We start from the raw sequence: 23,696 nt of genomic DNA, 5'->3' as shown, positions 1-23,696 counted from the left end.
ATGAAGACCCAATGCAGCCAAAAATAAATAAATTTATTTTTAAAAAAAGTGCATGTGTACCTGGCATTATATTTCTTTTGGCCAGTGCTGCTCTGGATGCTGAAGGGCTGGGACTTTGTCCTGGAGATGCTGGGGGACCCAGGCCAGGGCTGTGAGCCAGACAGAGGCAATGTCAGCTCTGACACAGGAAGACGCCTCTGAGGTCAAGTGAAGGATACAGAGAAGGGGGAGAGTTTGGGGTAATGGTTCAGGTGGGAGAGAAGCAGGTCTGAGCTGGGACCAGGGACATAGGGATGGAGAGAAGGGACCACACGGAGAGAGGAGGCAGTGGGATAGGACTTGGGGGATCAATGGGCCATGAGCGGTCCAACCTGGTACCTGGGAGGATGGTGGGTCCTGAGAAGAAGATGCTGAGTTCAGTGGGGAGATGAGTGAGAAGGGCCTGGGGGAAACTGGGGGGCAAGGGGAGCAGCCCCAGAGAATATATCAAATGCCAAACTGGTTTTCATCCCAGGAGTGACAGGGAACAAGCAAAGGTGGTAACAATTAGATTTAATGCAAGAATTAAATGCTACCCATAGCGCCAGGCCCAAGCTTGTGCTGAGGTGGACATTATTCATATCAGTTGTACTTATTACCCAATGACTTTCCCAAAAGCTTCCATTTTCCATCTTGCCCGTCCCTGTGATCACCACACCCATTTCCCTCCAGGCGGCCGCACGTACACCCATTCCTCCAGCTCTTGTCAGTCTGCCATTTCCCTGCATGCACCAGACCCTTTAACTACCTCTCTCCTCCTGACTAAAAAGCCCAAGTTTAAAGACACCTCTTCAAATCTCCCTGGATCCCCCCATAGCTTCCTGGACCCCCGTTTCTCATCACACTTTTCCTGCATTCCTGTTTATTTCTGTGTCTCTCTGCACACGTTAAATCTCATCAACAAGTCCTGAAATCCTCCTGGGTCCCACTAGCTTCCCCGCTGCCCTCTTCCATGCCATCCCTTCTGCAGGAGCCAACTCCCCTCTGTGCATACACATGCTTCTCCTGGAAACGCAGGTGGAACCTAGGAGAGGTAAGAAGAGAGATTTAGAGAGTGTCAGCGGAGACTTGGAAAATCAAGGAGAAAGACAGAGATACAGAGAAAATATGGAGAAAGAGGCAGAGGGGTGGAGAGACACGAACAGAGACAGACACGGAGGCACCCCCCCGCCATGGCCAGGGAGAGAGCTGGACGAGACAGACACGGAGGCACCCCCCGCCATGGCCAGGGAGAGAGCTGGACGGCAAGAGACTTGGAGGAGGGGGACCAGGAGGGTCAAGAGTCCTGATATCCGGGCAGAGGTGGGCGGACAATCAAAGGACAGCAACAGGACTGTCAGATAGATAAAGGGAAGCTATTGATGCAGCTGCCCGCCCACCTGCCCGGAAGAGAGCTTGAGAAATGGAACTGACAGGAGCATGGCACTGGGTGCTGGGGGCAGACAAAGCCCGATTGTTCGAAGGCTCTTTCCCGCCCCCCCACCCCCACCGCAGTGCCTGGGTCTGCACCACAGCCTGGGGCAGGGGCGGGTACCAGCTTGGTGACACACGCTTTCTTCCTGGCTGGTTTTGCTCTGTCTTGCGAGGACACTGAGTTTCTCCAGCACCCACAGAGGGAGTTACGGGCAGGTGCGTGAATCACCCCAACCCCACTAAACCCGTGGGGCCTGGTTCCCGGTGCCCAAGGGTGCTGAACCCAGGAGTGACAGACAGCCTGCAGGCCCCAGAGCGCTCACAGAAGAGGTGGGAGTCCAGGAGGACAGGGGATACTGTGTGTTTGCCTGGGACGCAGGCATTCGGGTCCTCAGATCCTTTCTTTCTTTTTTTTTTTTTTTTAATTAATTAATTTATTTTTATTTATTTATTTTTTGGTTGCACTGGGTCTTTGTTACTGCCCGCGGGGTTTCTCTAGTTGCGGCCAGCGGGGGCTACTCTTCGTTGCGGTGCGCGGGCTTCTCATTGCGGCGGCTTCTCTTGTTGTGGAGCACAGGCTCTAGGCACGCGGGCTTCAGTAGTTGCAGCACGCGGGCTCAGTAGTTGTAGCTCACGGGCTCTAGAGCGCAGGCTCAGTCATTGTGGCACGTGGGCTTAGTTGCTCCGCGGCATGTGGGATCTTCCCGGACCAGGGCTCGAACCTGTGTCCCCTGCATTGGCAGGCGGATTCTTAACCACTGCGCCACGAGGGAAGGGAAGCCCCTCCGATCCTCTCTTGCTCAAGGACCTAGAAGTCTAGGAACTGAGGAGAACAAGCTCCTGCCCTTCCTTCCTTTAGATCCAGGTGTGCAGACTCCCAGCTCCTTTCTCCTTGAAGGTCCAGAATACTCAGCCCCCAGCCCCCTCCTCCCTCAGACCTGGGAATCCGGGCCCCCAGTGCGCTCAGGGACCTGCACTGCCCTCCCTGGAAGCCGAGGTCAGGGAGGTCATCAGGAGCAGAGCTGTGGGAGGGTGGGAGGAATATGCGTGGGAGGCCTGGGTGAGGAGGAAAAGGGTGGGTCCCCCTCCTGCCTCGGGGACCAGAGGTTAAAAGGAAACACCAGGAGCATCTGAGGACAGGACCAGCCTCTTCCAGGGGGGCCAGGGAGCTCAGGGTGTCTGTCTGCCAGGCCTACATTCTCTGCTTTCTGCCATCGGTCTCTGACTCTGAGGCATCGTCTCTGTTTTCAGCCTCACTTCTCTCCCCGCGGTTCCCTGCGTTTCTGACTCTCTGTCTGTCTCCCTTTCTGTCTGCCTGTGACACGTACTGTCCCTGCCCCCAACCCAAGAGTCGACCCCCAGGCAGCCGGCCCCCAGCAGGTAAGATCACACCTCCCACCAGAACCTACAGGTGTGGGGTTGAGCAACAGGTAAGCACAGAGCCAAGGGGAGGAGGAGAAATCCCATGGAGAGGGAAGAATGTCAGGGGCCCTCCCTCCTCCTGTTACTAAGCAGGCACACTAGAGCCGAGAATAGGAAAATAATGCGAAGTGCGCGGTGAGCAGTCCGTGGTTCTGGGTGGGACCCTCAGATGGAAGACATGGGTCGGGGAGACAAGAAACCAAGAGACTAAATGGGAAAGACAGAAGTCGAGGGTCAGGAGAGCAGGGCAGGAAGGGGAGGATGAGGAGGGAGAAGAGGGAGGGGTCTGGGTGAAGTCTGAGGCTGGGACTGATGGAGCATTTGGCTTCCCCGCTCAGGAATGGCCATGAAGATGCTGATTGTAACACTGGTTCTGGTCGCTGCAGGTAGGCAGAAAAGGGAGGGGGAGGGGGCGGTTTGGGCATGGGGTGGGGGTTGTTGATGGGGAAGAGGTTGGACCCGGGATGGGGATACACATGAGGATGGAGGGGGGGTGGGTTTAAAATGAGGAAGACACAGGGGTTAAATTAGGGATGAGGGATGCAGATGGGGAAGGGGCGGGAGGTGGTCTTGAAGATGGGGAAGGGTTTGAGGATGAGGTTGGTTTGGGAGATGGGGTTAGAGATGGGGAAATTGGTTGGAGGTGGGTTTAAAGATAAGAACGCTTAGGGATGGATTTGGCTTTGGGGATGGGGATTGAGATGAAGAAGGGGTGGGTTTGAGGAAGGGGCTGGTTTGGGGCATGGGGATGGAGATGATCTTGATGATTAAGACGGCAATGGGGTTCACCTTGGGGGAGGTGCCTGATGTCTCCAGACCTTCCCTCTGACTCAGACCCTCCCTCCCTCAGCCCAGACAGAGGAACAGAATAAGGTGCTGCACGGTGGACCCTGTGAGCAGACGTCTCACCCCTACCAAGCTGCCCTTTACACCTCAGGCCACTTGCTCTGTGGGGGGGTCGTCATTCATCCGCTGTGGGTCCTCACCGCTGCCCACTGCAAAAAACCGTGAGTCTCCACGCTGTGAATGAGGAGTGGTTGCAATTAGACCCTGCGGGAGTCTTGCAGACTTCGCACATCCCCCTGTCCCATCATGAGGCCATCTGATAAGCAGGTTCAACTGGCCAGTATTTAATTGATTACTAAATATGTGTCAGGCAGTGTTTGGGGCCCTGGGGATATCACAGTGAAGAAAAGAAGCAAAACTGCTGCTTTGATGAACTGACCTTCTACAGGGCCCTGTAGGGAGCGATGGATTTAATTCTAAGTGCTGGGGGAAGCCACATAGAGTTTTAATCAGGGAAGCAGCATGACCTGATTTACATTTTTAGGAGCACCCTGGAAAGTGAACTGGGCGTGAGATGAAGGGATGCCTGTGGGGGGCTGTTGCCATGGTCCTGAGATGGACCAGGATGGTGGCCCTGGGGGTGGAGGGAAGTTGAAAACCTGGGGAGGGGTTCTGAGGCTGAGTCAGCAGGACTTGGTGGTGTGGAACGGGAGAGAAAGAGAACAAGCAGGGCTGACTTCCGGGGATGGGACTTGAACAACTGGCTGTTTTGAGGTTCGAGAAGGATGCCGGGTTGGCTGCTGGCGCTCAGGGGAGAGGTCAGAGCTGGAGGTAAACATTAAGGTTTTAAATACCACAAACAGGTGGTATTTAAAGCAACAGGATGGGATGGGATCATCCAAAGAGTGGGCATAGATAGAGGACCATAGAGGACCCAGGACTAGTCCTCAGGGCACTAATAACCACTAGTTTGGTGAACAACAGCCACCATTTTTTTCAACGCTAACTATGGGTCACATACCCAGGTAGGCAGTTTCTATACCTTTCCTGGAATCCCCCACAATAAGGGACTCTTTGCTTCTGAGGAAACTGAAGCTCAGAGAAGTAGCAAGTGATAAACCAACAGGTGCCATATCCCAGCGGGAGCGGGGAGAGACCCCAACAGGGGTCTCACCTTGCAGGGTCATGGACACAAGGACCCCCCCCCACGGTGGTCTCCCCCAAGCGCTGGTAAACATGACATCACTCCCACCATCCTCATTCATTCATTCAGCCCACATTGAACAAGAGCACCCACTAAGAGCCAGATTTGAGCTGGGCAGTGGGAATTCAGCAAAGACTGAGAGGGGGAGATACCCAGAGTCTCTGCCCTCGGGAACACAGGATCAGAAAGGTGCAGGAAGACAGTTATAGAATCCTCGAAAAACCATACAATTACAAATCACTCTAAGTCCAATGAAGGCAAAAAAACAGGGATGGCTCCATGAGAGAAAAGAACAGAGATACCTGCTTTAGATAGAAGAAGGTGTCAGGAAGGACTTTCTGATGAGATGAAATTCAAACTGAGGCATGGAAAATGAGACAGGGTAGCCAAATGAAGAAGAGGGCAGAACATCCAGGGCAGAGGAAATGCAAGGACAAAAGAAGTGGGAACAATCTGAAGAGTTCTAAGAAAAGAAAATGACTGGTTCACTGAGGGTCAGAGGATACTGGGATAAGGCACTTGGGCTTTATTCTGAGGGTAATGGGGAGCTATGGAAAGTTTCTGAGCAAGGGAGTAATGTTTTGATCCATTTCACAAATATTTATTGAACACCTATCACATGCCAGACACTTGTCTAGGCACCAAGGGGGATGTATCTGACGAAAACAAAAATCCCATCTTGATATTCTAGAGCTGTGCCATCTAATACAGTAGCCATTAGCCACATATGGCCAATTAAATTTACATTAATAAAAATGAAACGAATTTCCAAATCCACTAGCCACACTTCAAGGGCTCAGTAGCTGCCTGTGGCCAGTGGTCACTGTTTCAAAGAGTGCAGATAGAGAATATTTCCATCATTACAGAAACTTCTATCGAATAGCACGCCTGTGGCAGAGGGAGAGACAGTAAAACAAGTAAATATTTAACAATACATATATAGTGTGCCAGATGGTGACGTTAGGTTCTCTGGTGGAAAGGAAATCAGGAGAGGGAGCTAGGACTTGCCTGTTGGGGTGGATACTTGCATTTTAATTGGGTCTCCAGGGAAGGCCTCACTGAGAAGGTGACATTTGAAGGAGGTGAGGGAGTGAGGCATGCAGATATCTGGGGGAAAGAGTTGCTGGCAGAGAGAACAGCCAGTGCAAAGGCCCTGGGGTGAGAGGATGACTATTGTGTTCAAGGAGAGGCAGGGAAGCCGGTGTGGCTGGAACAGAAGGAGAAGGGAGAGAGTGGGAGATAACTGACAGGTGATGGGGACAGATTGTGCAGAACCTTGTAGGCCACAGTGAGAACTTTGGCCTTTATTCTGAGCAAGATGGGAGTCACAGGAGGGTTCTGAGCACAGGAGGGACAAAACTGGCTTATACTGTTAAAATAGCTCTGGTTGCTTTGTGGAGGACAGACTACAGAGGGGCAAAGGTAGAAGCCAGGAGTCCAGTGAGACTGTAGTCCAGGTAAGAGATTATGGTGGGTCAGATTCTGGATATGTTTTGGAGAGACAAAAGGATTTCTGGACAGCTGGGAGGTGAGTCAAGAAATAAAGAGTCAAGAATAGTCTCCGGGTTATTCTGGAAGGATGGAGTTGTCATTTACTGAGCTGGCAAGACTGTGAGGGGAGAAGACCGGATGGTTCATGGTGTACCAGGCTACCCCACCTCCCACCGTAGCCCCCTCTGGAGTCTCAGCTGCAGCCCAAGGGCTCCAGGTGAGACCCAGCCCTTCTCTTTCCCAGGAATCTTCAGGTCTACCTGGGGAAGCACAACCTTCAGCAAAGGGAGAGTTTCCAGGAGGAGAGCTCTGTTGTCTGGACTGTGGTCCACCCTGGCTACAACGCCGCCACCCATGACCAGGACATCATGCTGTTGCGCCTGTCACGTCCAGCCAAATTCTCTGCACACATACAGCCCCTGTCCCTGGAAAGAGACTGCTCAGCCAACCACACCAGCTGCCACATCCTAGGCTGGGGCAAGATGGCAGATGGTCAGTAGGGGGAGAATGATGCAGGTGACCCATCATTAATGGGTGATGGGTCATGGGGAGGTGGGTTAATGGTGAGAATCAATGGGGTAGTGTATCAGTGGGTGAAAGTTCAACGGGGAGGGAGGGCAAATACGGGAGGTGGGCCAACGAGTGAACAGCCAATGGAGAAAGTAGACCAACAGGTGAAAGGTATGGAGATGTGGGCCATAAGATGAAGGGTCAAGGAGGAGGGAGGGTCACTGTGGAGATACTAATCAGGAAGGGGGCCAGTTGTCAAAAGGGACCAATCAGGATGCACTGATGATCAAAAAAGGATAAATGGAGGAGGGAATAATGCAAGAAGCAGGGGAGCCAGCGGAAGGATGTGAACTGAGATAGCGAACAGTGTAGAGAAAGCTAATGGGGGAGGGGTCAATTGAGAAGAGTCAGTGGTCAAGAGGGGTCACTAGAAGAAAGACCAGAGGAAGAAACAAGTCCAATAGATCAGCGGGAACCATTGAGGGTAGGCCTGTGAGTGAAGGGCCAAAAAAGGAAGGGAGAACCAGTGGGGGGGGGGGGGAGGGGGATGAGGCCATTTAGGAAAGAAGCAAGGAGGGAGTAGACCTTTGGATGAAGGGCGAGTAGAAGGGAGAACCAATGGGGAAAGAAGGGACCAGTTAGGAAAGACCAAAAGTCAAGTGCTGACCAATCAGGATGAGCCAATGGGTAAGAAGGGTCCAATGAAGGAGGACGGGCTATAACAGAGGAGGGAGTAAGAGAGGAAGAGAGTCTAGAGGTCAGCTGAACTACTGAAGAAGGTGGGACCAATGGAAGAGAGACAAGCGAAGGCGGGAACTAAGAGAAGGAAAAGCCAATAGGAAATGAGGACCGGTAGAGAAGGGGTAATTAATGAGGAAGACAGGCCAATGTGAGGGAAGACTGATGGAAAGAGGGACCAATCAGGAGTCAGGCAATGGAAGTGGGTTTTGAGAACGAGCGACAAATAGGAAAAAGGGAACCATTGGGAAATAGGGACCAATAGGGGAGGGAGGATTTATAGGTGTTGGAGGGTCAATGGGAAGGGTGGGTTGTGAAGTGGTCCTGGTCCATCTCTCTTTGCAGGTGATTTCCCTAACATCATCCAGTGTGCATACCTCCACCTGGTGCCCCGTGAGGAGTGTGACCGCGCCTACCCTGGCCAGATCACCCCAAACATGGTGTGTGCCGGGGATGAGAAGCACGGGAAGGACTCCTGCCAGGTGAGGACGCCAGGACCCACCCGTTACATAGCCAAGGACAGAGATGGGCAGGAAGAGACCGATACACAGACCAAACTAGAGCTTTACAGAGACAGGCTGGGTGAAAATCAGAGGCATGATAAGGGAGAGAGACTCAATTTGATACACAGAAACACAATCAGGGACAGGCAGAGATAAAGAGCCAGTCAGCAGAGACAAGGATGGAGATGAAGAGATCAAGAACCACAGAGACACAGTAGGGAGGCAGATGGTGCCAGGAGACTGTCCCGGCTGCAACAGAATCCCCACAGGTTCTGCTTGGAAATAGCCACACTGTGCAGAAGGGGGACCATAGCTGGGGAGAGAAGGGGCTCCATCCCCACTCCCAAATACTTTTAACTTGGGTTTCTGCCACCATCGTCCATTGGATTTCTCCTTTTGATGCCAAAACTGAACCCTGTACACTGAAGGATCTGCAGAGACCAGCCAAGAGGGAGAAAGAGACAAAGAGAGAGAAAAGTGATACACAGTGAGTTGGATGCAAAGGAAGGGCAGGCAGGTGAGCCCCATTTCTGAGACCATCTGTCCTCTCTTTAGAGATCTCTGTGTTTCTGAGTCTCCCTCAGTCTCTTCTATTTCCCTATCTGTGACTTTGTGTCTGTCTGTCTGTCTCTCTCTGTATGTGTGTCTTTCTCTCCATCTCTGAGCGTCTTTCCCCCTCTCTACATGTCTCTGTGTCTCCTTCTGTCTGTCTTTCCTTCTCTGCGAGTCTGTATCTGACTCTCTCCCTCTTTAACCACAGGGTGATTCTGGGGGTCCGTTAGTGTGTGGCGACCGTCTCCGAGGCCTTGTGTCATGGGGTAACATCCCCTGCGGATCCAAGGAGAAGCCAGGCGTCTACACCGACGTCTGCAGATACGGCCACTGGATCCGAAAAACCATTCAGGCCAACTGATCCTGATGTGTGACCTCCACCTCTTGACCTTCCCCCCACCTGCCCAGACCCGACCCTTAATGCTTAATAAAAGCGGTGACACCACAGCACAAATCCTCCCTGATTCTACCCCAGCCCCATCCTTGCATCACTAGGAGTGATGGGAAAACCAGCTAAGGTCTCAACCCTGCCACTAAGAGAATACGGGAAAATCCCTTCCAAGCATCTCTCCCTCCCCAATTATTCCATGGGCTCGACTTCTTCCTACAGAGAAGTGGTCCCAAGTCTGGCCAAACCTGAGTTGGGCTCCCAGCTCCCCCACTTGCTTAGCCGTGCAACCGCGGGAAGTGCCTTCCTTCAGTGTGTAGATTTTCTCATCTCTAAAATAAGGATAATAATCGTATATCCCTCATAAGGCGGTGGCTATGTTGTTGGGGAGATTCAAGGCTGTGAACATGTGAAACACATACAGCAGTGCCTGGCACACCCGTGTGAACAATAAAGAGTGAATTTTATTATCAGTGGTACTTTCTGCTTTTATCCCACCTCTGCCTCTCTGAAGCCCAGATATCCTTAGTTCCCTTTTACAGCCCAACTTGATTTTTCTCCTCCCTGGGAAGACATCCTTGTCTCCTCCACCTAGCTAGCCCTGAGGGGTGGCTGTCTCCACTAAACTCCCCTTGTAGCAGCAAAAGCAGGGAGATGAGAGGGCTGGGAGGCCACTGTGTGTGGGTAAGAGTGATGGGAGATAAAGAGAGCAGGGACCAGATCCCAAAAGACCTCAGACCCCAGGTTGAGAGGCTAGGGCTTCTCCTGAGGGCAGTGGGGAGCCATGGAAGGGATGTGAGCTGAAGCAGCTCTGGGGCCACGTGCAGAATGGACCGGAAAGGAGAGACCAGAGGCCAGGGAGGAGTAGAAGTGATGGTGCAGGGGGAGAAGATGAGGGCTGAGCAGGGGCTGGGGCTGGGAGAGCTGGAGAGGGAGGCTGCATATGAGTTCACCGTGTGGAGAAGTTTGGGTGGGTGACATACTCAAGATGCTAATGACCTGCAGAAAAGTCTGGGAGTGTGAGAACATCTGGTGTGTTCCAGAGATGGCAAATCATCCAGGTTGGTGGGGGCTGGGGTTTGAGGCCAGAGAAATGGGTGACGTGGCTGGGAAAGTAGGTCACTGGAAGATGGTGCTGGGCCCTGAGTGCAAGGCAGAAGAGCTTGACCTTGATCCTGAGGGCCTTGAGAAAAGGAAGGACAGGGTCAGATGTGGGTATTTGAAAGATCTCATTGCAGTCCATTTGAGGAGAGGGGGATGGGCAGGGAGGTGTAGAGACTGGAGGCCCTCCCCGAAATGAGGGGGGCAGACAGGCAGAACTGGGTGAGGACCCAGGCTTCTACATGCTTTCTGGGGTTCTTCCACCCACATGCACCGCGCGTGATCCCACACTGATGCACGCACCCCTATCCCCAAGCCCCAGGTCTGTCCCTGTCCTCAGAGAGGCCTTCCTCTCTTGACCCCCCGCTGCACCAGCTCCAAGAAAGACAAAAAGACATCTGAGCCAGGCATCCTCCCAGGAAGACGAATGGGACGGTAAGTGGCTCCCCAGAGAAAGGGAAAAGAGGGTCCAACATGGGAGCTGAAGTTTCGAGCAGAGAAATATTTAGGAACAGAGGGAGAATCAGACACAATGGTCCATTTGCTTCACAAACATTTATCGCAACCTTATGTTTGCCCAGCATAGAGTAGAATGAAGTTGGAAATTGTTACACAGAGCGGCCACACCGTAGGATATATTCAAAGTCAGTCATGTGTCATTTTTTTTTTAATTTTTATTTATTTATATTTATTTTTGGCTGTGTTGGGTCTTCATTTCTGTGCGAGGGCTTTCTCCAGTTACGGCAAGCGGGGGCCCCTCTTCATCGCGGTGCGCGGGCCTCTCACTATCGCGGCCTCTCTCGTTGCGGAGCACAGGCTCCAGACGCGCAGGCTCAGCAGTTGTGGCTCACGGGCCCAGTTGCTCCGCGGCATGTGGGATCTTCCCAGACCAGGGCTCGAACCCGTGTCCCCTGCATTGGCAGGCAGATTCTCAACTGCTGTGCCACCAGGGAAGCCCCATATGTCATCTTATGATAGAAGAGTTATGTGGTCCAAAGACAGAGGCAGTGTATGAAAAGAACAGTGTCTCTCCATTCTAAAGATCTTTAGATTTGAGAAAAAGCACACTTAGATGTCTCAAGAACCAAAGAAAGGTGAAATTTTATCAAGGTGAAATTTACCAAAGGTGAAATTTTTGCGATGGGAGGGAGTAATTGACTTTTTACGAGTACATGAAAATATTAAGTCACGTGATGGCCCCGGGCCCACCTTGACCAACCCCTTTTAGAAGTTATGAACAATAAATAAGGGCATGAAATTCACTGGGATCACCAGGAAGAACCCAATCCATGAATGTCCAGACCAAAATCAACTTCAGTTAACTGAGAGGAAATCACCTTCCTTAATGGATACTAACAATAATATCAAACAGAGAGGTAACATGGTTTGCCCAAAGTCTCGAAGACAGTAGGCGGTCAAGTCAGAATTGAATGCCAGGGGGGCTGGTGCCAGAGTCTGGGTTCCTAACTGCTCTCCTATATGAACATCTTCTTCCAATTCTGATATGTTTTCAAAGTGAGCATAGAGATGTTTGAAGACCCAGCCCTTAACATGAATATTGTTGGAAGCAGAATCTCTGCACGTTTGGTGTTTAAGGTGTCTGTATGTCTACTAGAATTTTATCTACTGTGGGGATGGTCTTGTGACTTCAGCTCAGAATGGGCCATTGCTCTGCGATTTTTAAGTTAGAGTCATCCCAAGTTTATATCCAGTGTTGGGATACTTGACAGAATGCAATGTTGATCATATTTTTTAAAAATATTTATTTATTTATATACTTATTTATTTGGCTGTGCCGGGTCTTAGTTGCGGCACGCAGGATCTTTAGCTGCAGCATGCAGGCTCTTGATTGCAGCAATGTGGGATCTAGTTCGCTGACCGGGGATCGAACCTGGGCCCCCTGCATTGGGAGTGCAGCGTCTTAACCACTGGACCACCAGCGAAGTCCCAGTTGATCATATTCATAAGTAAAATATACATAGATGTATAAATTTATTTACATGCTCTGGAAGGTTTGCCTAAAAACTGAAGGACTTCCAGAAGAGATGGAGTTGGTTTTAGAAATGTAGTTTTTAAATGTTTGAAGATATTTAATTAACTTAGTTTGTAAATGGGACCCAACATTATTATAAAGACTTACCTCATTTGCTGTGCAAAAGTTTTTAAGTTTGATTAGGTCCCATTTGTTTATTTTTGTTTTTATTTCTATTGCCTTGGGAGACTGACCTAAGAAAACATTGGGGGCCTCCCCGGTGGCTCAGTGGCTAAGAATCCGCCTGCCAGTGCAGGGGACACGGGTTCGAGCCCTGGTCCGGGAAGATCCCACACGCCGCGGAGCAACTAAGCCCGTGAGCCACAACTACTGAGCCTGCGCTCTAGAGCCCGCGAGCCACAACTACTGAGCCCGCGTGCCACAACTACTGAAGCCCGCACGCCTAGAGCCCATGCTCCGCAGCAAGAGAAACCACCGCAATGAGAAGACTGTGGGCACCGCAATGAAGAGTAGCCTCCGCTCGCCGAAACCAGAGAAAGCCCGCGTGCAGCAACAAAGACCCAACGCAGCCAAAAATAAATAAAGAAAATAAATAAATTTAAAAAAAGAGACTCAACCATATTCTTATAAAAATAAAAAAAGAAAACATTGGTACGATTTGCTGTACAGCAGAAATTAACACAACTTTGTAAATCAACTATACTTCAATTAAAAAAATTAAAATGCAAAACGAAAACAAAAACCAACAACAAAACCCTTCCTGTAATCAAAACACATATTTGGAATAAAAAGGTTCGTAAGCTAAACTTAAAAGACTGTAGGCTTAAAAGAGGTAGGCTGCTGGATTTGTCACCTTAATGCATGAAATATTCATTGCAATAGCCAAAACAAACCTCAGAATTTTATGTTTTTAAGTTTTTTTCCCTGTACACTGAAACGAGTCTCAGGGCTCTAAAACCTCCCATTCAACAGGTGCTGGATTACAGAAGTGAACAAGACAGCTTTGTTTTTGCCCTCAAGGAATGTGAGAGCTGCAAAGGCAGCATCTCCAGGCATCTTTGTCTACTTTTCTTCACAGACAGATCTGAGTCTGGCACACTGTAGATGCTCAGTAAATAGGTATCAGATGAGTCTTTGGCTCTTATATCCTAGCGGAGACAGAGACTTGGAGACACAGTTAGAGATGGATGCATAGAGTTGGGGGCAGACAGAAAGAAGAGCTGGAAGGGATAAGAGGTCAGAAGAGGCAGCCCTGGATGGCCCAGGAGCCGGGGAGGGAGGAGGCACCTTTTGCGTTCCCTACCCAGTGCCCCATTTCCCAAGAGGCCGGGAGCCACCCACCCCCTATCCTGGCCTCTTGGCCTCTTTCCCCATTGACAGGTGGCCCTGCCCAAATCTCAGCCATGCCTGGCTGTGCCAGGCAGACTGTGTAAGTCACCTGCGGGGGGCCTAGACTGGATCCCCGCCCCTTTCTGCCCGGTGGCCCTGGTCACAGGGTGAGGGGCAGAGAAGGGGTTGAGGGGGGTCCCTCAGCAAAGTGGCCAGAGTCTTCCTGGCCCAAATGGAGGGTGAGGGAGATAGAGGAAGAGAAAGACACAAAGATACACATACTCAGAGCCAGTGACAAAGGGGGGGGGGGGAGAAGGAGGAGAAGAAGGAGAAGAAGAGGAAAGAGAAGAAGATGATGCAGGGATAGAAACAGAGAATAGGGAGACAGAGAAGGGTAGTGTCACAGAGAAAAGAGAGATAACAGAAAAGAAAAGATACAGAGAGAGACCCAGGGGTGTAGAGAAAGACAGATGAATTGAGAATCACAGAAACACATAAAGGGGCCTGAGGAAACTTTTGGGGTGATAGTTCATTATCTTGACTGGGGTGATGGTTGGAAGTGTGTGGGTCAAAACTCATCACATTGTACACATTAAATATGGTATATTTATTGTACCTCAGTTTTACCACAATAAAGCTACAAAAAAAAAAAAAAAACAGCAGAAAGAGACACTGGGTGGGCGCCTTATACTGAGAGAGACTCAGAAAGATTCCGAGGGAAGCGGAACACAGAGAGGAGGAAGGGTAGAAGGAAAGATGAGGAGAAGTGGGGCGGAGGGAGGCAGAATGAGTGAAGGCACGGGGAAGACAGAAAAACACTTGCGCTAAGGGCACTCCAGAGCTGGTGAGACGCCAGACCTCCGGAGACCCCTCCGCATCCCGGGGCCAGGGAGGTAGGGAGTGGCCTTCGGGACTGGGTGGGGAGTGCTCTGGGGGTGGAGATGGGGGGAGGCCGGAGGCGTGGTTGCTAAGGCCCGGCAGGGCGCCTCACTACCCGGGAATGCGCCCCAGGGATCAGTGGGTCGTTACAACCCAGGCCGGGTGCCCGAAGCAGAGGAGTAAGCGGCTGCAGCACAGCGGCGGCGGCGCGGGCCTGAGAGTCTGCGACTGAGCTGGGAGCGGGTTCCCCGCCCCCTACCTGGGGGACGTGGCAGGTGAGGGCTCGGGGGCGGGGGAAGGGAGAGATGTCTTTGCGTTGGCTCTGGTCTGGGATGCATCCCCCATCCTCTCTCCATCCTCTCTCGGAGACTGAAGGATGCTGGATGTTGATTCCTCTGAAGTCTATAAGCCCTGAGTCTCAACTCATCTCAGCGCTCTGGGTGGGCCATGTCCTCGTGGTCCCTCTCTGCTCTGAGAAACAGGGGAGGGAAGAAGGTGGGGGTGGGATAAGGGTTCCCAGAATCACCTGGGCCTCCCCACTCTCTTTTCCTCCCCGCCCCACCCCCCGCCAGGTGCAATGACCTTGGCTACAGCTGGACCCCTGGGCGCGGATGGTCGGTGCACTGATCACAGCACCGATTCTGGGGGTGACAGGTACCCAGAATCCCAGTGTGTGCACGCAGGCTAACTGCATCGTGGGGCTGTCGGTGACTCTCTATGTGGCACCGGGGGAACACGTGTGACTAGTTATGGCTCCAAGGCTGGGTGAATGTGAGTCTGTATTTGTGATTGTGTGTGGCTGGATGACTGCTACCGTGTGTGTGTGTGTGTGTGTGTGTGTGTGGTGCCTTTTCCCATACTGAGTGACCGTCTGTGACAGGTGTGCCTACTCTTTGAGGCTGTAGATGTGATTGTGTGGCTGGGTGTTTGTGCATTTAGGGTGCTGTGTGTGTATCATTGACTGTGAGTGTTACTGTGTGTGGCTGCTTGGCTCTGTGTATGTATAACTGTTGGTCTCTGTCCCTGTGTGACAGGATTGTGTGTGACAAAAGTGCTTGGCACCATGACAATGTGTGGCTAGGTGCCTTCGGGTAGCCGTTTGTGATTGTGTGATTGTGGTTGGGTGCAAGATTATGTGTGGCTATCTTTGCAAACATGTGACTGCTTGAGGGTCTACGTGTGGGTGACTGCAGGTGACTGTGTGACTGTAGGGGGCTGTATGTGTGATGGTGCAACGCTGTGTGTGTGTGTGGCGTGCCCATCCCTCCCGTGACAGACTGAGTGTGCAGAAGAGGCTGTCACCACGAGACAGTGGCTGTGTGAAGGCGGATGATGCTAGGTGACTTGTCCTGTGTCATGCTTGGTCCACGGAGTCTAACCTTGTCACCATGCCACCATGCTGTGTGCAGAAGTGAGTGGCAGTCTCTACCTGCCTGCACACGAGGCATATATACACAGGTCACTAAAACACTGTGTGTGAGTGAGTGAGATCATGTAAGGCTGCCCCCGAATGTGTGTACCTGGGAAGCGTGTGTACCACGAGGCAGAGCTATGTGTGTAACTGTCCCTATGGAGACGACGCACGTCTCCCTGTGTAACTGTGCGTGTGCACGTCTGTGACAGCCGTTGTGTGCCTGTTTCTTGGACTGTGTGCATAAATGAAGACAGCAACAAGGGTTTCACTTGTCTGGGTCCTCAGCAAGAATATAAACAAGTGAACGCGTGAACAGACGATGGGGGAACGGTGATGGGGTAGGATATCTGTGCCCCTATCCGCAGGTTTGTGTGAGGGAGAAGGATATTAGCAGGATAATTCAGGAGGCACATTTGTGTTCGAGAATTCGCAAAATAGCTCTGCTCTCCACCACCACCCCACCCCACGGGAGCCCCACCCCAGTCTGAGCACTTTTCCTGGTTCTGCTCCTCCAACTCTGGCCCAGCCCACAAGCTCTGACTCTGCCCCTTTTCCCCATCCATACCCCAAGTCCAGACTTTATCTACAGTCAGGGATCCTTGAGCTGTGCCCCTCCCCCAAGAAAGGCCCAGCCCCTTTGGCTCTCCTCCTTCGGGCCAGGCTCCACCTCCGGTCCTGACCACAGCTCCTAGAACTCAGCCCCTGCCTCTTCTCCCAAAGTCAGGGCTCTTTATAGGATCGACTCCTCCTCAGGACCCTGGCCTTGGCCCTGCCCAAGTCGATTTCAAGCCCCTCCCACATCTCAGGCTCTGCCCACTCTAGCCCAGACCCCATTCGCTAAGGCTTGACCCCACCCCTCACTTCTTAAAACCAGCTCCCGGGGCTTCCCTGGTGGCGCAGTGGTTGAGAATCTGCCTGCCAATCCAGGGGACACGGGTTCGAGCCCTGGTCCGGGAAGATCCCACATGCCACGGAGCAACTAGGCCCGTGAGCCACAATCACTGAGCCTGCGCGTCTGGAGCCTGTGCTCCGCGACAAGAGAGGCCGCGATGGTGAGAGGCCCGCGCACCGCGATGAAGAGTGGCCCCCGCTCGCCACAACTAGAGAAAGCCCTCGCACAGAAACGAAGACCCAACGCAGCCAAAAATAAATAAATAAATAAATACATACATAAATAAATAAAAAATAAAAGAATTCCTTTAAAAAAAAAAAAAAACCAGGTCCCGCCCCTAGAGCCCTGCCCGCCCGCCCCCGCCCCCCCCCCCAACCCCCCGCAACAAAAACGCCCCTCGAAGGTCAGAAGTCCTCTGGCTGGTCTCGCCTCTTGATTATAAGCCCCGCCCCCCGAGTCCAAGCCCCGCCCCCGAGCTCCATTCCCCCCCCCCCCCCCCCCCGTTTTCTGCTCCCAGAGCCTGTTCTCGCAAATGGCGTTGCTTCCTGCGACATCTCCTCTGCCGTCGGGCCCTCCGGGAGCACCCAGGACCTGGGACCTGGGGCCGCGGAGAACACCCGGGCGGCTGACGGCACCAGCAGCCGCCTCGTGAATGGGACCGACTGCGAGAGGCACAGCCGGCCGCGGCAGGGTGCGCTCTTGCCGGGACCCAACAAGCTCTACTGCGGGGCCGTGTTGGGGGACTCGCCGTGGCTGCTCACGGCCGCCCGCTGGCCGCCCGCTGCCGAAGCAGTGAGTGGGGGGCTCCAGAGGAGGGCTGAGGGGGGTGGGGCATGGAGGTGGGGGGGATGGGACGGGGATGAGGGAGCAGGAGGGGGTAGAGCTGGGGATGGGATTTAGAATAGAGCTGGGCGGCTTCCCCGGTGGCGCAGTGGTTGAGAGTCTGCCTGCCAATGCAGGGGACACGGGTTCGAGCCCTGGTCTGGGAAGATCACACATGCCGCGGAGCAGCTGGGCCCGTGAGCCACAATTACTGAGCCTGCGCATCTGGAGCCTGTGCTCCGCAACAAGAGAGGCCGCGATAGTGAGAGGCCCGTGCACCGCGATGAAGAGTGGCCCCCGCTCGCCACAACTAGAGAAAGCCCTCGCACAGAAACGAAGACCCAACACAGCCATAAATAAAAAGTAAATAAAATAAATAAAATTTAAAAAAAAGAATAGAGTTGGGGAGGAGAGTTGGGGTGGGGATGGGGTTAGATTGGGGAGGGGCTTGTGGTACTGGCTGGGAGTTAGGGATGAATTGGATTTGGGGCTAGGAATGCAAATGTTGGATGGTTAGGAATAGAGTTGTGATTTGGTTTGGCTTTAGAATTGGAGGTGGGATGGGACGGGATGAAGATGGTGTTGGATTAGAGACAGGAATGGGATTGGAGATGGCTGAATTTGAAGTTGGGAATGCATATGTTGATGATTTGGAGGTGGGTAAAAGATTGGGGCTGGGGTTAGGGTTGGGTTTGGAGTCGAGAATGAGTTGGATTTGGGTTTGGTCATATGCTGATGGTTTGGGATGAAGATAGAATTGGGTTTGGCTCTAGAATTAGAGGTGGGTGGAGACTGGGATGGAGTGGAGATAAAAATGGAATTGCGATAGGGTGGGGCTTTGGAATAGATGTAGGATTGAAGATGGGCTTTGGATTAGAGTTATGGGTGGGGTTGGAGATGGTTGGCTTTGAGGTTGGGCATGGTTAGATAGAGTTGGGGTTGAGACTGCATATGTGGGTGGTTTCTGTGTGGGGAAAGGATTAGGGTTAGCGCGGGGGACGGGATGGAGATGGGTTTGGAGTTGTGACTGGGGCGGGGATAGGCATGGGGTTGAAGATAAAGATGGTGTTGGGGGTGGATTTGTGGACAGGGGTGAGACTGGGGTTGCGAGTAGGTTTGGCGTTGGGGTTGACATTGGATATGGGGATAAGGGTCAGAGTTGGTCGTGATCAGCTCCATCTTCCTCAGAGTTTTCAGAATCCGTCTTGGCCACCATTGCCTGTCACGCATGTATGAATCCAGGCAGCAGCTGTTTCAGGGGATCAAATCCATCCCCCACCCCGGCTATTCCCACCCCGGCCACTCCAGCGACCTCATGCTCATCAAACTGAACAAAAGAATCCGTGAGACTCCGCATGTCAGGCCCATCAGCATCTCCTCCCATTGTCCATCTGTTGGGACCAGCTGCTTGGTGTCTGGCTGGGAAACAACCAGCAGTCCCCAGGGTGAGTGTCCAGGTCTCTTTCGATGCCCACCTGTGTCTGCCTTCTCCCCCTCTCTGTCTCTGAGCACTCTGCCCCTTCCCATCTTCCTCCGCCGCTCACTGTGGCCCTGCTCTGCATTTCTCTGTTTGACAGCTACCTTCCCCAGAGTCCTCCAGTGCTTGAACATCACTGTGCTAAGTGATGACAGGTTGAAGACGGCCTATCCAAATCAGATAGGTGACACTATGTTGTGTGCTGGTGAGCAGGCCGGCAGAGACTCCTGCAGGATAAGGCTAGAGACTTCTCCGTTCATTCAGCAGATACACACTGAAACCAACCATGTAACCCGGAACCTTGCTATGTGCTGGGGACCCTGTGATGATCAAATCAGTCCTCATAGAGCTCATATTCTGGAGTAATGCTGTCCAGTAAAAATATAATGTGAGCCTTACAAGTAATTTTATTTGTTTTTTTTCCCCCCCACTGTGCGGCATGTGGGATCTTAGTTCCATGACCAGGGATCGAACCTGTGCCCCCTGCTGTGGAAGCGCGGAGTCTTAACCACTGGACCGCCAGGGAAGTCCTTACATGTAATGTTAAACATTCCAGTAGCTACATGTAAAAAAAGTAAAACACAGCTGAAATTGACTATTGTAATAATATACCCTATTTAATCCCATGTATCCCAAGTACCATCATTTCAAATGGTAATTAATATAAAAGAATTATGAATGGAATGTTTTACATTCTTTTATTCTCACAGTAAGCCTTTGAAAGCCAGTGTGTATTTTGTTTGTTTGTTTTTTGTTTTATTTGTTTTTTCTTTTTTTTCTATTTTTTCCTTGTTTGTTTGTTTTTGGTTTGTTTGTGCCAGTGAGTATTTTTACACTGACAGCATATCTCAATCTGGACTAGCCATGTTTCAAGTGCTCAAGGGCCCCATATAGCTAATGGCCACTGTATTAGCACAGGTCTCAAGGGAGAGCTCAAGGCTGTGTTGTATAGAAGGGCAGGATGTGCCCTGAATAAAGATATCACATCTAAGGGCCACCCTTCAGACAATATACATCACAGTTTTGTCTTATTTATTTTGGCACATTTCAGGCAGATGCAGTCTTAAGTGTCTCATTCCCATAAAATCTGTAGTATGAAAGTTTTCTGACAAATGCTAGTAAAATGTCTTAAAGAAGGAAAACAGAAACCCATGGTAGGTATTTTTAAAAGAAAATATTTAATAGAGAGGATTGATCACAAAGTTGTTGGAATAGCAAAAAGGTTAAAAAAAATCCTATGGTCAGGAAACTGCATAAACAGGATAATTTCAGAGAGTGGTAAGGGCTGTGCAGGAAATAAAACATAGTTTTATGATAGCAAGTGATGGGGGGCAGTATTTGGAAGGGTGATTGGGAGGGCCTCAAAGAGGTGACATTGGAGCCGAGACTGAATGACACAAAGGAGCCAGCCTTGCAGAGGTTAAGGGCAAGAAAAGCATGTGCAAAGGCCCTGAGGCAGGGAGGAGTTCGGCTGATTCAAAGAGTAAAAAAAGAGCCAGCATGTTTGGGGGACAGAGGTTGAGGCTGGAGAGATGAGTGGGACCCAATGTTCAGCAAATATTTCTTCATCCCCAGTACAGAGTTTCTTTATATTCTCATGGGAGCTTCATTTGTTGAGGATGACAGAAATTAAACTGTTACAGCTCAGGACCCTTCCCTGTATTCAGGTCCCCAAAGGGTCTAGAGGAATGTAAATTAACAAGCTCTCTGCTGGCAGGATGTATGTTTCAGTAATATTGGTGTTTAGTAAGCTGTGGGCTCAGACAGCACTCCAGTCCCATTCTGATGGCTGGGAAAATCTCCACACCCACCCCCGCAAATCTTACAAATGTGACAGTTGCAGCAACTCCCCAGATCTCCCAGTTTAATCTCTGTCCCCACTTAACACTGGAAGCACCCACATCTGGAGAGAGGGATGGGTGGAGGGGTTTTTATCAGAAGAAAGCACATCTAATTTGGATGTCAACATTGTAAACCACTTAGCCTTTCTGTAGCCAAGGGTAGTACCTTGCTTTTTTTTTCCCTAGACCTCGAGTGGCTTTTTCATACCAGAGTGTGGTCTGGGTGTGGCCGCTAAAAGCAAGAAATAATAACAATAATACTATAACACTAATAGCAGTTAACTAATTGCCAGACACTCTTTTAAGTGTTTCAGATGCATCAGCTCAATTTACTCATTTAAGCTTTATTATTAACTCTATTTTACAGACGAGGAGCCAAGGCTCAGAGCAGTTAACTAACTGCTGAGCAAAAGAAACTCTGTAGGGATGTCAAACAAGGGCGAACAAAAAATGATGAGAGAAATCAAACCACAAGAAAGTTGAAATTTAGCGATGGGGGCAGCTAAGCTTTTTTTGCCTGGGAAAGAGCGTCTGCATTATAATGGGGAAAGAAGCCAGGTTGTAGGTATTTTGCGTAAACATAAATAAGAAATGACAGTAAAGAGTGCTGAATATTACTACAGAAGGGTAATTACAGGGAGCTATGGGGAATTAAGCACAGGCAACCTAAATTAGTCCAAGGGAGTGATTCTCAACCCCAGGGTAATTCTGACCCCCCAGGGCATGTATGGCAATGCCTGGAGATGCTTTTCGTCATCGTTACAGCTGTCTGCTGGGGAGGGAGGGGTTTCCTAGCATGTAGTGGGTAGAGGGGTGTTGCCAAATGCCTTACAAGGCACAGGACACCCTCCCGTAGCAAAGAATCATCTGGTCCCAATGTCGGCGGTGCCCAGGTTGAGAACCCCTCACCCAGGGACTGAGAATTGCCTCTCTGCAAAAGTGAGGTATACGCACAAGGCGGATTGGTGTCAAGGATGGGTGAAGGGTGAGGAAGGGAAAGGAAGGGGTGTCCAGTAGGAGAAACACAATATTCAAAGGTTGGAGGGGAGAGTGAGAGAGAAATAGAAGGAAGCACAGAGACACACAATGAGGGAGACAGACAGAAAGGAGGTTGGGAGTTGGGTAGAGAGGGACAAAGGGGGTTTCTAAAGGGTGAACGTGGGGTGAAATATTAATATTCTCTCTCTCTGTGTCTCTTTTTACCTGTGTCTCCCTCTCTGTCATTGTCTGTGTCTCCTCATCTCTCTACTTTTCCCACCCCTGTGTCTCTATTCTTGCTGCCCTGGTCCTTCTTCATCTGTATGACTCCCTCCCTCACCTCCCCACATCGCTGCCTCTCTGTGCCCCTCTCTCTCCTCTACAGGGTGATTCCGGAGGCCCCGTGGTCTGCAGTGGTTCCCTCCAGGGCCTTGTGTCCTGGGGAGACTTTCCCTGCACCCAGCCCAACAGACCCGGCGTCTACACCGACCTCTGCCGGTTCTCCAAGTGGACCCAGGACACTATCCAGTCTAATTCATGAGTCGTCCTAGGACCCGGCATTCTGGCCTCCCTCGCCCCCTGCAAGTCCCCACCCCTGCAGGGACCCCAGCAGGGACTGCAGGGGACTTCTGCAGTCCTGCAGGGGACTCCTGCAGACCTGCAGGTACTCCTTCCAGACACCACTTCCTTCCCCAGAATGTTGAGGTGGTTCATCTCTCCAGGGCCCCGCCCCCAGTCTCCTGGAATCAAGGTCCCCCCCCTTCCCGGACAGTGGATGGACACGTCCTTCTGGTGGGATCCTGAAGACAGTTCCCATAATGACCGGGGCGAGAGTTGCACTGCACCTCTGTCTCCCCAGTGCTTCCTTCCTCGGGTCCAGAGTCCACCTTCTCTGCAGCTGTGACCCAAATTTGGTCCCAGAAATAATACGTCTGAGAAGTGGGCTCTGTGTGTGGTCTCTTCCTTGAGTGGCCGGGCAGCCAGGAACAAGTCACTCATCCCTCGGCACTGCTGTGTGTACTCTATTAGGTTATTTCAGTTGCAGGAAACAGAGTTTCACTCGATCTGCTTTTCACTTTATTCATAAATATTGATCGACTGCCAGGAATGTGTCCAGATGCCGGGGATATTGCAACGGGCAAAGCAGAGAAGAATTCCTGCTGCGTGAAGCTCCGCCTGTAGTAGGGGAAGACAGACGATAAAGAGATAGACAAATACATTATATACTATAATAAGTATGTGATATGAATAAAAGGAGAACAGGGCATGAGGAAAGAGAAGGAACGTTGGGGGGATGTGTATTTACACTGGGAGGTCCGAAGGGTGCGGGAGAGCAGTAGCTACTCCGACCCCCACCCTCACCCCAAGATGTCCACATCCTAATCCCTGGAACCTGTGAATATGTGACTTTATATGGCAAAGGGACTTTGCAGCTGTGATTAAGGATCTTGAGAGGGAGAGACCAGTAGAATCCAAAGGGTCCTTATAAGAAGGAGGTAGGATAGGGGGTCAAAATGAGAGAGAGATTGGATGATGTTATGCTGATGGCTTTGAAGATGAAGGAAGGGGCCATGAGCCTAGGCATGTAGGTGGCCTCTAGGCAATGAAAAGGGCACAGAGATGGATTCTCCCCTAGAGCCCCCAGAAGGAATTCAGCCCTGCCTGTCAATGCCTTGATTTTAGCCCAGTGAGACCACATTTTGGACGTCTGACCTCCAGAACAATAAGAGAGTACATTTGTGTTGTAAGCCACTGCATTTGTGATCATTTGTTACAGCAGCAACAGGAAACTAACATGAAGGGCTTCTCAGAGGAGGTGTCATTTGAGCTGAGACGTCTGGGATGAAAAGGGACTAGCCCCGTGAATGTCTGGTGTTCCAGATGGGAGGACAAGTGCAAAGGCTCTGAGATGGGGACAGTCTGG

General features: G+C 51.3%; 2 protein-coding genes and 1 non-coding gene across 3 annotated transcripts; 2 read left to right on the top strand and 1 right to left on the bottom strand.

Moving 5' to 3' along the window:
• The first annotated feature begins 1,441 nt into the window (after positions 1-1,441).
• KLK6 (kallikrein related peptidase 6) lies at positions 1,442-9,019 on the top strand. Its single transcript, XM_068528076.1, is given in 7 exon segments — positions 1,442-1,528; positions 1,530-1,668; positions 3,213-3,260; positions 3,725-3,881; positions 6,600-6,847; positions 7,949-8,085; positions 8,867-9,019. Coding segments are annotated over 7 exon segments (969 nt in total).
• An 855-nt stretch (positions 9,020-9,874) lies between these two features.
• KLK5 (kallikrein related peptidase 5) lies at positions 9,875-22,696 on the top strand. The gene is given in 8 exon segments (XM_068527165.1): positions 9,875-10,016; positions 14,921-14,945; positions 14,947-15,002; positions 17,172-17,427; positions 17,523-17,531; positions 18,665-18,921; positions 19,054-19,184; positions 22,155-22,696. Coding segments are annotated over 8 exon segments (1,035 nt in total). The 3' UTR covers positions 22,314-22,696.
• Positions 12,018-12,090, bottom strand: TRNAG-CCC (transfer RNA glycine (anticodon CCC)). The gene has a single exon. It is a non-coding gene; the product is annotated as a tRNA-Gly (tRNA).
• Positions 22,697-23,696: the final 1,000 nt, after the last annotated feature.

The sequence above is a fragment of the Eschrichtius robustus genome, chromosome 19 (genome assembly GCF_028021215.1).
Source record: "Eschrichtius robustus isolate mEscRob2 chromosome 19, mEscRob2.pri, whole genome shotgun sequence".
Classification (NCBI taxonomy): domain Eukaryota; kingdom Metazoa; phylum Chordata; class Mammalia; order Artiodactyla; family Eschrichtiidae; genus Eschrichtius; species Eschrichtius robustus.
This window is presented reverse-complemented; position numbering and strand designations above follow the sequence as displayed.